The following is a 14,741-nucleotide window of genomic DNA, read 5'->3' as shown; positions in this document are numbered from 1 at the left end:
ATAAGAACCATTTATTTGAGGTTTGTATTAGAAAAGATGAGGGATGGGAGACCGTCTTGTATAAAGATCATGTTAATTTAAAAAAAAAAATTGATTTGGTAAAAAATATAACCACTTTGGAAAAACAGAAAATTCGGAGTGCGTTCAATTTTTTTGCAAATTGTTTTACTACAATCTGCGCCATTGCAGTATTAACAAGGTGGCCAAACACAGAGATTGCCAATGGCCAACAGTCGTTTTACAGATTTGTACAAGTATACTTGGATGCACATATCCTCATAACTTGTTCATCATCCAGATTATTTTTGGGACACTGTCCATGTAATAATATTAATTTTTATTCATTTTACAGAAGTCGTCAGCAACTCCACCCCCCCCCCCCTTCAAAATAATTCATAAGGGTTTAATCCTCAAAATTTTTGGTATTTGAGAGCCAGAGAGAGAGAGAGAGAGAGAGAGAGAGAGAGACCCATGTGATTTATATTATTACCGTATCCTTCCGATGTAAAAAAAAAAATCAACCGGCGTCCTAGTTTAATAACTTTTAAAGATGTTGATTTTATTTTTTAATGATACTCAATTTCCATCTTAGTTAAGATTAAAGAAAATTGATTTCCATAAATATGCAGTTGTTCAAATAAAATTATTTAGGACTTAGTATCAAATCCATTCCAAATGACGTCATGCGCATTAATATACACACTTCCGGCATCGTCAAACGGGATCAAGAAACGGCAAGGGGAAGAAACAATACCACTACAGAAGAAAAAAGATGTCATACAGAGATAGAATGTTCGATTCTTCGGGACGTTCTGATAGGAAAGGGTAATGAAAACATAACTCGTTGATATTCTGAGCTCTTAAAGACCAGTTTTTAAGATTTTTATTTAAAGATTGTCGTTTCTAAAAAGTGGCCATTTTGAATAATCATTTTCCCTAATGAAATGCTGCCTTCACGTTATAATCTTTAAACCTAGGAAAAGCAATTTCTTTTTGGAATTAATTTTTTTTAACTTTAAAGCTTTGATTGACAACTTACCTAATATGTCATACTATTCTGCGCTCTTTTGAAAGGGGGGGGGGGACTTGGTTATGTATTAAACTTTAACATTTTTATTGACTCTAAAATATATGGTTTTGTTATAGGGTTCCCTTGATTTTATGTCCATTAGGTTTTCAAAACATTTTACTTAGTTGATTTTATTATAATTTTATGAAATTAAAATTATACAATATGAATTCCAGATTTGGAGCAAGTAGTGGTTTACCCAAAGCTTTTGGGTCCTCAAAGTTTGGAGATCGAGGAGGTCCCAGAAGTGGAGGAAGAGGGGGAGGTGGGGGGAGATTTGGAATGGATAGAGGTGGTATGCGAGGTGGTAAAATGGGCAAAGGACATCAACCTGGAGAAAATTTACGCAAGCCTAGGTGGGACATGTCACGACTACAGAAGTTTGAGAAAAATTTCTATGTAGAACATCCAGGTGTTTCCAGCAGATCACAGGTTTGTAAAATTTAACATGGAAAAATCATTGCGTGTGGCAAATTTCCTTCAAAATATTATTTTCCTTTTAAAGAGACATGCCTCTTTGTGTTTCAATATGTGCAAATGATTTTCATGGACATTTTTTTTTTATTAGAATAATGAACAAGTGCATGCCATTGAATATTTCTCGTGTAACAATTGCTCTTTCACTCTGCAATTCTTTAAACACAAAGTTTTATTGATTTAGAGTTAATTTTCATTAAGGATATTAAATTATTTTATAGATGGACATTGATCAGTTTTATAATGAACATCAAGTAACAGTTAAGGGCACAGGTATACCTAAGCCTATCTTCGCATTTGAAGAAGGCGGATTTCCAGGTAATTTTTTATAACAATTTCTCTTTTATAAATCTATATAATAGGTTTTAGCCTCTAATGTCTTGTAAAGAGGTTAATGTGATTGTGACACGATATTACAGAAATGGGCTCAGTATGCAAAAAATTATTTAAGTGTTGTCAATGACTTGTCAGTAATTAAAAAATTGTGTACAGTTCCCTAAAAAAAATAAAGTGAAATGGACCATTTCTAGTTTTATTGATCCAAAGAGCCATTTTATATGTTTTGATTTTTATCTTTATTGGCTGATGAAATGCAGATTATGCTTGATGATTAAATTCAGTTTTACGATATGTCAACATCATAAACTGTCTGCAGATTATGTAATGTCCACATTCCGTCGCTTGGGCTGGACTAGACCCACTAGCATTCAGACTGTAAGTTGGCCGGTTGCAATGTCTGGGAGAGATGTTGTTGGAATTGCACAGACTGGTTCTGGAAAAACAGCAGGGGTAAGGGATTTCTTAAGCATTATTTACCTGGTATTACTGTTTAAAAGTGTATGTAAAGCTTGAAGACAAGTTCTAACAATAATTTTTTTTTTTTAGTTTATTGTGCCATCCATTGTACACATAAATCATCAGCCACACTTGCAACCTCATGATGGACCCATTGTAAGTAATTTAGGTTCTTAAAGAGACTTGTTTTAATGTCTTTCATTTATTCCTGAAGGTTGTTATATGAGTGACTGTTTTATTTAGGTTCTTGTATTGGTACCAACCAGAGAACTGGCCCAACAAGTACAGGAAGTAGCAAATGATTTTGGCCATGCTTCCAGAATAAGGAATGTTTGTGTTTATGGTGGTGCCCCAAAAGGACCTCAGATACGAGACTTAGAGAGAGGTAATCATCGTAATGTTTGAATATGTTGGCTTTGAATAATATTTAAACATAAATTATCACTAGCTGGTTATTCATCTAAATGGCAAATAGCAATCTGTCAGATTCTTTTTAAAAATACTGTGGTTTATTAATATTCAAATGTTTCAATTTTCGTGGATAAAGTGAAAATCACAGTTTCAAGGATACGTAAATTCGTGGCCAATGACCCTATCAATACAAAATGTTAATAGAAATTGCACTTCAATGAACATTTTATTTAATGGATTAACTTAACAACGAAATCCATGAAAATTGGAATTCAACAAATATTGATGAAACCACAGTATTCACTGTTGGTTTATTGATATGTTTTGTATGAACAGATGTTAACTCTAGTATTATACTTAAAAGGTGCTGAAATCTGCATTGCAACACCTGGGCGGTTGATTGATTTTCTGGAGGCAGGAAAAACAAACCTCAGAAGGTGCACCTATCTTGTCCTGGACGAGGCAGATAGGATGTTAGACATGGGTTTTGAACCTCAGATCAGAAAAATTGTAGAACAAATCAGAGTAAGATTTTTAAAAAAGCATTTAGTGAAAAAATTGTTAAATGTTTTTTGTTTTTTTATTTGATTGATTTTTTTTTATATATCTATCTGGTAAATGATTAGTTAATTTATAATTTTAGCCTGACCGACAAACCCTTATGTGGAGTGCCACTTGGCCAAAGGATGTGAGAAAATTGGCCGAGGATTTCCTGAAAGAGTACATCCAGCTTAACATTGGGGCACTTCAGCTGAGTGCAAATCACAACATTCTGCAAATTATTGATGTCTGTGATGAAAATGAAAAGGAATTTAAGTAAGATTAAGAGTAATGAATTATCTTTTTTTATGTCCATATAAAAAGCATGCAAGTTCTTACAGATTTTTAGTGGAATTAGGAACAAAGTTTAACATTGACATCAATATTTTAGGCTGACCAAATTACTGGAAGAAATCATGCAAGAAAAGGAAAACAAGACCTTAATTTTCACAGAAACAAAGAGAAAGGCAGATGAAATAACCAGAAGAATGAGGAGAGAAGGGTAAATAAAACTTATTGTATAAATACATTTATGTTATTAAAGTCTTGCAATTTTATCCCATAAGGTGTTTCATATTATTAATTGGTAAAGAACATGAAAAAAAATTTGTTTTGATTTGTTTCCAGCTGGCCAATGATGTGTATACATGGAGATAAATCTCAACAAGAGAGAGACTGGGTCTTAAATGGTAAAGAATTGTAAATTTACTGGAAATTTAATTGGGTAAAACTTGACTATTGCAAATGCAGTGCAAACATTTTCTCCCCCAATACATTTACTTAATTTTTCATAATTTTTTGCAGGATTTAGGTCTGGCCAGACTCCCATTCTTGTTGCCACAGATGTTGCGTCCAGAGGGTTAGGTGTGTTATGATTTGCTAATTATTTTATATGCATGTTTTTGCAACTTTGATATAGGTACTGTATAAAAATAATTTTAGCATCAGTGTAAACTTTGGCTGGTATGGCATGATTTTAAATAGATGAAGCAACTGTGAGAAAGGGAGGTAAATGCTTAATTTTTAAAATCGGTAACAGATTTAGATTTTTTTCATATTTTAAACAAAATTTTAGCAGAAGTAACATTTTATTCTTTTTTCTGTTTCTAGTAAAGGTACATGTATGAGCTGATCTCCCTAAATTATATTGCAACTGACTGTCATGTCATTACCCAGCCATGTAGTCGTTGATTGAGACTTTGCTCCGGTACCGCAGACTGCTAACACTGGATCTGTTCATAAAACTGGAAAGCCGAGAGTAGATTAAGAATCTGTGTGATTAACACTAGTCCCGAACTCTGAGCTAGTCTTTTAAATTGTCGGCACCAGTTATAAATATGCACTCCTCAAGTGGCTTGACATATGTAGCTTCTGCTTCTACAATGCTTATCACAACACAAAACAGGATTCTACAGTGCATGAACAATGGACTTCCTCACCTCTACAAAAACTTCAACTCGAACAGAGTTAACTTTTGTATCCCACATCTTGCGTTGCCGGAAGTCCTTCATGCCAGGTCTTTGAATTCTGTTATTGAAAAATGTGTTGTGAAGAGAAGAGGTAGACCTGCTTATCAAGATACAAAGGAGTGCATTTCCCATAGCAGTCAAAGCAAAGTACCAGAGCCATCACTTAAATAGAGATGCATGCTCCCAGTACATCAACCAAGACTCTAATAATATGCCACTCTCTTAGTAGATTCGTTCAAGGATTTCTGGTAAGTTTTATTCAGGTAAGTAGTCATAAAAATTTTTTGAAAAGAAATGATGGAGTCTTACCCTGTGGTGATGTTGAGAATAAATAGGTTCTCGGGAGTATGCATTTATGGTCTAGTAGGGTTAATTTTATGTTTAATAAATTTCTTTTATTCCAGTTTGTCTCAATGTGAACAAATATCTTATCAATTTTCTCTCTTATTTTCCCAAAATTGTTGCTTTGTGCATCCAAAATAAACAATGCAACAATAAATAGATGTTGGAGACATCAAATTTGTCATAAACTTTGACTACCCCTCCTCATCGGAGGACTACGTCCACAGGATTGGACGAACTGCCAGAGCAGGACAAACAGGGACAGCCTACACATTCTTCACTCCCGACAATGTCAAACAAGCAAATGATCTCATCTCTGTCCTTCAAGAGGCCAAACAAGTGGTCAATCCAAAACTGGTGACTTTAAGTCAGAGTGCCAGGTTCGGAGGTAAGTGTTCACCCATATAGTGTTTAAGTACTTATTGCCTTTTGTGTAATGTATGTTTTTCTAACCAATATTTCATTTTGTTTACAGGTCGGAAATCCAGATTTGATGATAAGAGAGACAAATTCGGTAGGGGATATGGAGGAGGTGGTCGTGACAGGGGGGGCTCTAGGGGTGGAATGGGCTCTAGGGGTGGATATGGGGGTCGAGGTGGAAGCAGCGCTAGTGCAAGTAGAGGAAGTGGGGGGAGTTCATCTGGGTTCAATACGCGATCAGGTGGCAGTAGATTCTCTAGCTCAGATAGGGGGAGCTCAGGGGGTGGTAGAGGGTATGGTTCCCAGAGTCAGAGTAGTGGATATGGGGGCAGTCAGAGTTACTCTCAACCAAACGGATCTACCTCTGGTAGCTATGGACAGCAGAATGGATATGGAAGTCAACAAAGGGGAGGAGCTAGTAGTAGTGGGGCCAATGATTGGTCCAATCAGATGGCCTACATGTTCAACAGTTGGCCTGGTCAACAACCGTCCGCGGGACAGCCTCCTCTCCCCACAGGAAATCCCCCACCCCCTCCTCCCATGTAATGAACACATTTCATTCAGGATCTTTCTTTTTATTTGTAATTTTTACTCATTTGTTAGAAACATGTTTTACTGTGATTATATTTCTCATTTCATGTCGTGTTTTATTTATATATTTTTTTTAAATTCTCCATCGATATTTCTGAAAGTGACCAATTTTATAGAGAACTGTAAGTAAGTAGCAAAGTAATCCAAAAGCTGATTACTTATATAAAGACATTTTTGTTCATTCTTGTTGTCATATGAAGAGAGAAAGTTAATAAAAAATTTGCTACGCTTTTTGTGTTAATTTTTTTAATTCTACTTTACACATTTATTTGAATGTGAGATTCTAATTCACTGTAAATCAAGACATTAAGTTCTGCTGGAAAAATTGTCCACCTTGGGGGTTAAAATGCCGTAGATAACCATGGAGGAAAAGCTACCAATATTGCACATTTAATGGATGTTGGATAAGAAATTTTTTTGATATACTGATATCGGTATTTTTTGTCAAATATACTCTTCAATTTTTAGTTCGATAATTCTATTTCCGATGTTTGGAAAATTAAGTTCCAGATTTCCGGTAAGTAAATTCATGGATCATTTGAATTTGTAGATGGACTGAACAAAAAAATCTTAATAAAATGGTGTTAAAGTTTTTTTTAAACAAATATTTGGGAAACCATAGCAGCAAGAATTTTCTGAGAGTTTAAACATCTGTCCAATATGTTGATTTTGCAAAAGTCTATTACGGGGTTTCGGTGCTGACAACTGAACTAGGCAGCCAACTTGCTTGGTTTTTAAAAGGGGCATAACTCCCAGCATACAATTGATTCCGTGCAAATAAACACGTCCTATAACTACAAACATGATGCCCAATTGCCTACTTGGTAAAGAATTATTTCCATCCATATAGAAATTTAATCAAGGCCTTGTTCAAGTGAAGTTTATTGTTTACGGTATATAAGTGAGTACACACTGCAATATATAATTATGTACCATAATACAGATCATGTCAGCTGGTATTCTTTAAAGCCAATTCAATTAGAACGTTCAACGTGTGCCATTATTCCTGCTAAAACGTTCATTTTCAACTAGTTTCCAAGTGCTAATGAGCCTTGCCGCTAGGCTGTAAAGTATTATTATTATTATACCCCCGCAAACGAAGTTTAGGGGGGTATATTGGTTTCACCCAGTCCGTCTGTCTGTAGACGCAACTTTGTCCCCCCTATAGAATTTTTTACTACTGCATGGAACAGTCTGAAAAATTGTACATATGTTGATCACCATCTGAAGATGTGCACCTGCAATTTTTATTAAGATCAGACAAGATTTTATGACAGTTTTCATATTCCTTATTCTATATATTGTACACTGATGTTGAAAAGTAAGGGAGGTAATCCTTACAGATTTTAATAATTAATTAATAGTATCAAAACACTCTAAAATATATTTATATAAATGCATCCAGATGGAGGTTTTTTGTCTTTATGTCTTAACTAAATTTATTTTTTAATAAGTATTCTATTAACTGACAATGCAAAATTTTTGTTTGTCAATGATAAATTCTTAGGAGCTAATAAGAACATCAAAGACAAGTGTGGCTGAATTCATTTGTCCCATGGGGGCCATTATCTGAGCCATGGTTTAGATGGAGCATGTGTTAATATTAAATTTTCTTTTTTACATATTTTTACATAGTATGGTAATTATGGTGATGTTTTTGGAGTTTATTAAATTTAACAAGCTCATCAAAGAAAATCATAGTCCTATGGAATCAATTTTCTGATATGGAGTTCCATTGTACCACAGGAGAAAGTGGGGGAAATTTGAAACAACTACATGTAATTGCATCTGTCAAGACTGTTATTAGAAAGATATTCAGTTTTATCAACAGAAGAGCAGTGCTTGGCTACCGGTATTTCCATTTACTGCAAAGGGAGGGGTTATTGTCATTTTGTTACAATTAAATAAAAAAAAATATCAGATACATAAATTTGTAAATGTATTACTGTTATACATATGTATTAACAGTTTTGACTTTAATTTTTCTTTGTTAACCTTTTTTTTAACAATCCTAGCTAGTGTATGTGTTCCAAACCTTTATTATTCAATTCAATTATTTGTTTCCATTTGAAATTAGCCTTGCGGGGGTATTAGTCCTATTAGGACAGTTCTAGTTCTAATTTAAAGGGGCATGGTCACGATTTTGGTCAAATTTTCTTTTTCTGTTTTTATTATTTGCAATGCTTTAGAAATGCATTGCTAATGATCAAATGAAATTTGGGTGCCAGTCGTCGAGTTTTAAGCAAGATACACTCTGGGCTCACAATTCTTCGTCATGTGAACAAGGGTCGTGCCCTGTTTTTGTTTACATAGGTTCAAAAATCTTTTTAAAGCTGGTATGTCTATCTTCTTATTTATGTAAAGCATAAATACACAGTTTCTAACGATTTACACATTTATTTTAGGTCTAAAACTGGAATTTTCACTTCAACATTCGAAATGTAAACAAACGCTTTGTTTACATAGCAAAAAATTGTAAGCTCTGTAACTCGCTTATAACTCATCAAATGACACTCAAATTTTGGTTGCCTATTAAAAATGCCGTAATAAAAGCATTGAAAACATTAAAATCGAAAAAAAATAATGTTTGACCAAAATCGTGACCATATGCCCCTTTAATATGGAAAATTTCAATTGATTAAACACATATAATTTATATAATAATAATTGATGTTGTCAATGAACACATTGAATCGACACGCTTTTACAATGAATTATTTTAATTTGCAGATTCATTGAACTTCATAATGGAATAAAAGATACAGTGCTCATTTAATTCAGGATTAATATTTACAATTTCTGTTTCATCATGTGCAATTAATATGTTTTAAAGTACATAACAATATTCATACCATACAAAGAGATCAAAGCAACAGCAGTTTAAATCTTGAATCTATCTATGGTTAATTGCATTTCATAAAAGGCATTGATATACATATATATGTTTACAAAAAAAGAACAGGATACATGTATGAAAAAATGTTGAAACAGATAATACACAGGATTTCTTGTTGGACAAGGGTCATTCATTTGCCAACTTCACAACATCAACTCGCTTCACTCTGCCTTTTTGTTTATGATTCATATTATTTTCCTAAAAATGCAAAATACACACATAAAACTTTCACAACTAAATTATTATTTTAAGTAAATTCTAAAATAGTCAACAAAATTCAATGAAAGCTTCAGTGCTTCCCTTGGTTTAAATAAACTGATAAATTAAATTCTTGACAAATAAACTATAAAATGCTTTCTTTGATGATTCATGGGGGATATAAAGGTGGCACATTGCAGAAACAATACATAAACTGCATTAGCAGATGGTGTCAATTTTTTCTGCAATGATTGCAATTGTCATAACCCGTATGAATCATCAAAGAAATCGTTTTATTGTTGATACAGTTGAACTTTGATATCTTGAATACAATGGATATGTCGATGAGATTTTTTCCCAACTACTTATCTTTAAAAGTATTTTACTCTCAATATCTCAAATACTCGGATATCTCGAAGTTTTTATACAGTCCCATCTAGTTTGAGATAACAAAATTTGACTGTATTTACATCTTTCTTTTAACAAATTGATGAACAGATTGTAAAAAGTAAGTAAAATTACTCTTAATGTACAACAGTATATTGTTAGCTAAAAGAAACCGTCAAATCGTCTTCTATTGGACTTTGAGTCTGGCATCATGATTATTAAGAACAGTGTGTGATTTTTCTTAGGTTGCTGTAGGTTTCGACCAATTGATAAACTGTACATACACCCAAAATATAGAAAGGGTTATGGTCTCACAAAATTCAGACGATTTATGTTGCATAAATAAATGTTTGTGTCGCTTATACTTTGTGCTTTGAATTGTAGAAATTGCTAAACCTGATTATCCTCAGCAGAGTGTGGAGGATGTGGAAGCTTCACGTATCCCAAATCATCCTCAGCCGGGACAGCATGTTTCTGTGTATCTAATGGCTCGTTGCGGTTTGCATAGTTTATCACTGAAATTATAATAGATTCTGATATTGAAGCTAGGGTTATGAATATACATGTATTGGGACTTGAAGATTATATTAAAGATCTGTGATATATATAAATTCAATCATACTAATTTAAACTAGAAGTTTTCTTCTTAATAATGATTGTGAGAGGGGGAGCGAGTACTTTAATACTGCCTGATAAGACCAACTGTATATCAGACAGGTAAGGAATAATTATTTGCTTAATTGTTATCAACTTGTCAGTTTATAGATATATCTACACTGATTCTATACAGAACCTAAGAACTATTTCTTTGAATTTTATTACAATTTTTTGTTGGTTGTTCAGTGTTTTGGAGAGGGATTGTGAGTTTCTGATGATCTAGAAGTACAAGTGAAGTACAGGTGAGCTTCCAAAGTAAACCCAGTGTTGGTACTTAACGTACAGTTAAGGTGGAATAACACATTGTCAAAAAATGGCTGACCTTTGATCGAAGCGACATTTCGTTATATGAAAAGGATTTTATCGACGGCAACATGTACCTTACTCCATAGCCGGGTGGTTAAAGTGTTGGGCTTGTGATCCATACATCCCAAGTTCAAATCCATTGGGGGCTTTTGCTGTTACTTACAGAATTGATTTTTATAGATATTCATTTTTTATCCCCAAACTGCAAATTTTTCACTTATTTGACATATGTACAGTTTATTTATCATAATATCTTTCATAATCAAATAATTTATTGTTAATTCGTGTGATTTTTTCGAGGTGTGTTATTCCACCTTAAATAGTACTATATATTAAACTTGCTTTGTTTGGCAATTAGTTGTTAATACATGTAAAAGAAAGAATGTAAAGAAGTTATGTCAATAAGAAAATTTAATCAAGAAAAAATAACGTCGAGTTAACAAACCAATAATAAGTCTTGTACTATATTGGAAGCACTGAAATAAAACCATACGTTAAAATCAATAGGAAAGATCAAGATAATTTTGGTAGTTCATATTTCAATCTTATTGAAATTGGAACTTCCATCTGCTCCCCGATTTTTTATATTCCTAGGCAACGTACAATAAACCGAGGAGCAAATGGAAGTTCTAAACTTAGTTTGATTTTTCATGCATATACAATCAATAGGAGCTGATACAGATGCATTGACTGGCATGAAAATAATGAAATGCATCATCAACCATGCAGTCTCACATACACTTTCTTTTGGCAAACTTTTTTCTGCTTTAACAGATCAATGAATGTACAGTGTAGTTTGGGCACTGAGTTTTTGTTATGAATATTAACAAAAACATATACTGGGGCAGAGTATGTCAATATATTTATATTTACAGATGAAAATTTCTTACCAGTGATGATTAGAATAACAATATGTAAAACTAGAAAAAAGAGAGCTGCTCGAGGAAAAATGCGGACAAATCTGGAAACAGTATTGGGTGCGAAGCACAGTTCACAGCACTGCCTCAGGACCTGCATGCTAGCTGCTCCAGATTCTCAGTTCTGAAAGGCTGCAAAAAAAATCATTATTTATATTTAGTTTTTGAACCTCAGAATCAGGTCTTTGATATACCGATACTCCATTTAATTTCAAAGACATAAACCCAATGGACGCTGTAAATGACAGTTGTCAATGTAGCGGAGGAACTGTCCGTCCTGAATCAAGCAATCTTATCAAGACCATCTGCTATGATAAATTGCATCAACAGCATTAATTATGATGTACTGGATTTACCTTTTTCACTGTATTGCTGTTCAGTCATTAGCTTATCAAATCATTACCTATTACTGGTACACTATTCAGCTAGTTTGATAGAGACCATCTCAAATGTCCCTGCTCTAACAAAGGACATTACGATGTAAAGATTTTTTTACCAGTCGATAAACCTAATTTATACAATGTGAAACTATATTTAGCTCATTTTTGTGAATTTGCTGTGCCATAATGATATACACTAGCGTTTTTTTGCATTTTATACATTTCATACACGACAGATTGGTAGTAAAATTTGCATGGACATTAATTTGTAAACAAGAACAGATTCTGTTTTACATCATAATGATGTTTGCATAAAACGGTATTTAAGGGGGGTGACCCCGCCCCCCAATTGTTCTTTTCAAAACAGACTTTTATCTGACATTATACCAGTAATTATAAACATTATGGTAGAATAATAATAAATGATACCAATTCTATTAAAATTTGACCTACAGTACCAAATTTAGAGAGAGATGCACTAAATACCCACTCACTGATTTGATATATAATTTTTTAAAAAATTCTTTTGTCAGTCATCTGCAACAAACAGAATTAAGGCCATGTACATGTATATATTATCCACTTCAGTTCCGATTTTTCATCCCTGCCCACTCCTCTAAATATCCAGCCATGCAATTGTTATTTCAATTTTAAAAAATAGGTTAAGAAAGCAATTAAGAAACAAATATCGGACAAAGTATATACACAAAAAATATATATATATAGGTCAACATATTAAGCACTGTATCATATTAATGTGTAGAATGTTAATTTCCATGCTTGCGCTGGGTTTCATCTAGTATTATATATTTAAAATGAAGAGATTGGACATGTAAAGGAAGAAAATTTTGCCAGATATTGAATTTCAATTGTTCGTCATTGACAGGTATGTGTGTTTATTAATAAAAATCAACAATTGGGTCAACTGGGACAAACGAAAGTCAACAAGCAACCATGATAGGTTATGGTATCATTAGTTCTAATCTGTTATTTTGAGATCATATAAAGGTTATTTTGCATTATTTAGAATAATTAAAGGCTTAATTACTGCAAAACTTACCCAAACTAGTATTGTAACCACTAACTTTTTACAGAATGCTACTGGGAACTTTGAGATTATTTTATGATGACAATGTATAGTTTTAGCTGCAGAACTGTAGCTCTCCGGGAAAAAAAATATTGACAGACCGGTCTGTCAATATTTTCTTTCCCGGAGAGCTACAGTTCTGCAGCTAGTATAGTTCCAGATCTAAACAGCCAGATTGTTTTTATAATTTCACTATTGAATTATGAAGAATACTCAATGATGTACATGCACAATTTAAATTACATGTATGTACAACATTTTGTCTGTTATGTAAACAATATAAAATGCTTTCTTTGGTAATTCATGTGGGATATGAAGGAGACAACATTGCAGAAAAAATACAAATTTATGTAATTTTTTTCTGCAATTATTGTAACCTTCGTAAACCTGCAAGAATCATCAAAGAAAACATTTTATTGTTTAGATTTACATCATTCTTTTCACAAGTTAATTAAAATGATTGTAAAAAGTAAGTAAAATTCACTAATTTAAATTACTGTTCATGTACATCAGTATCTTAGCTAAAAGAAACAGCCAAATCATCTCCTATGGGAATTTAAATCTGACATCATCATCATGATTATTTCATGCAGTCTGTGATTTTTCTTGGGTTGCAGTAGGTTTCAATCAATCAATAAATGGGGCTATAGATTTCAGTTCTGTCAGTTTCAGTCACTATGTTTCAACCAATCCATAAATGGGGCATGAAGATTTCAGTCTGGCTGTTTCTATAGAGCTATGAATTAACTATATAAGTTTCCATAAGAAATACTAAGAGGGAATCATACTCGGTTAATGTAAACATATATGAATACTTTAAAAATTGTACAGATTATGCAGTATTGTACATGTACAGGTATTTGTGCATCTGATTCAAGAGATTCTATAAACTTTACCAAGAGGTATTACATATGTAATGATTTTTATAGTAATTAAGCAACATGTCTTAATATGTGAATTAAAACGTACATTATTTGTCTCTGAAAATGACTGATTTAAGAGCCATTCTAGAGAAGTTTCATTTGTTTTAAGGGGTTATTTTGTGTATTTTACCTCGTTATTTTCTCATATCACATATCCATTTATATTTGTTTTCAGTCAGGGATATCTATAATAAAGAAAAATATATAGTTCATGTTTACATGTATTTTATTATACATTCAGTTACCAAAATCCATATATAGTAGATTTAAAGGAATGAACGAGGGCTTAGTACAAACGCTTTTCCACTATAAAATAATATAGGCTACATATTAATACAAAGTTGTTAATATACAAATAACAAACCTAAAATATAAATTCAAAATTAAGGTTATTAATAATAAATAAAACTAATAACTATACCACAATTATTAAAAGTGCTTAACCCATTCGGAATACAGAGTGGGTTTAAGCAGTTGTATTTGCACATGTTTGGTTAGTCCGAAATATCTGACGTTTTTCTGGCTTTTTTAACGATTTTGATATATCAAAATCGTTAAAAAAGCCAGAAAAACGTCAGATATTTCGGACTAATGTTTGGTATGATGTTATCTGGCAACCCAAAAGATAAAAGAAGAGATAATTAAATACTGAATAATGGAAGAGATATGATTCTGTTTCAAAACAATGAATTAATTTTCACACCCTATCGGATAGTACTACACATAAAAAGTGGTAGGCATAGCAGGAAGCCTTCAATTCCTTACCGTCAGTTTTTACTCGTTTGATATGACCCCTCTACCCTAAAACAGTTTTCTAGTAAATCATACATAAAACAATTCGGTTTTGACCTTCGACGGAATTGTTTTAATCCATAG

At 32.9% G+C, this 14,741-nt stretch overlaps 1 protein-coding gene and 1 long non-coding RNA gene across 4 annotated transcripts; one reads left to right on the top strand and one right to left on the bottom strand.

Annotated features, from left to right (window-relative positions):
- The first annotated feature begins 666 nt into the window (after positions 1-666).
- Positions 667-6,344, top strand: LOC105333818 (uncharacterized). The gene is made up of 13 exons (XM_011437017.4): positions 667-825; positions 1,246-1,501; positions 1,768-1,864; positions 2,202-2,335; positions 2,432-2,497; positions 2,585-2,726; positions 3,117-3,277; positions 3,396-3,568; positions 3,684-3,794; positions 3,920-3,981; positions 4,097-4,156; positions 5,264-5,491; positions 5,579-6,344. The coding sequence occupies exons 1-13, from the start codon at positions 773-775 to the stop codon at positions 6,067-6,069; spliced, it is 2,034 nt and encodes a 677-aa protein (XP_011435319.1). The 5' UTR covers positions 667-772; the 3' UTR covers positions 6,070-6,344.
- Positions 6,345-8,867: 2,523 nt separating this feature from the next.
- On the bottom strand, positions 8,868-14,731 carry LOC105333822 (uncharacterized). Of its 3 annotated transcripts, none has more exons than XR_901021.4 (5): positions 14,631-14,731; positions 13,996-14,050; positions 11,449-11,607; positions 9,992-10,110; positions 8,868-9,208 (listed from the first exon to the last, which is right to left on the bottom strand). It is a non-coding gene; the product is annotated as an uncharacterized lncRNA (long non-coding RNA). The 3 variants fall into 3 exon arrangements; XR_004598028.2 differs by lacking the exon at positions 14,631-14,731 and adding an exon at positions 14,569-14,592; XR_901022.4 differs by lacking the exon at positions 14,631-14,731 and adding an exon at positions 14,287-14,348.
- Between the last annotated feature and the right edge of the window lie 10 nt (positions 14,732-14,741).

This window comes from Magallana gigas, chromosome 7 (assembly GCF_963853765.1).
Source record: "Magallana gigas chromosome 7, xbMagGiga1.1, whole genome shotgun sequence".
Taxonomy (NCBI): Eukaryota; Metazoa; Mollusca; class Bivalvia; order Ostreida; family Ostreidae; genus Magallana; species Magallana gigas.
This window is presented reverse-complemented; position numbering and strand designations above follow the sequence as displayed.

What these genes read in the sequence shown, in the direction of transcription:
- LOC105333818 (XM_011437017.4), top strand. Translation starts at nt 773, where the DNA reads ATGTCATACAGAGATAGAATGTTCGATTCTTCGGGACGTTCTGATAGG. An exon ending in GAAAATGAAAAGGAATTTAA is followed by an intron (nt 3,569 to 3,683) that starts GTAAGATTAAGA and finishes TCAATATTTTAG; the next exon opens with GCTGACCAAATTACTGGAAG. An exon ending in GAGAGACTGGGTCTTAAATG is followed by an intron (nt 3,982 to 4,096) that starts GTAAAGAATTGT and finishes AATTTTTTGCAG; the next exon opens with GATTTAGGTCTGGCCAGACT.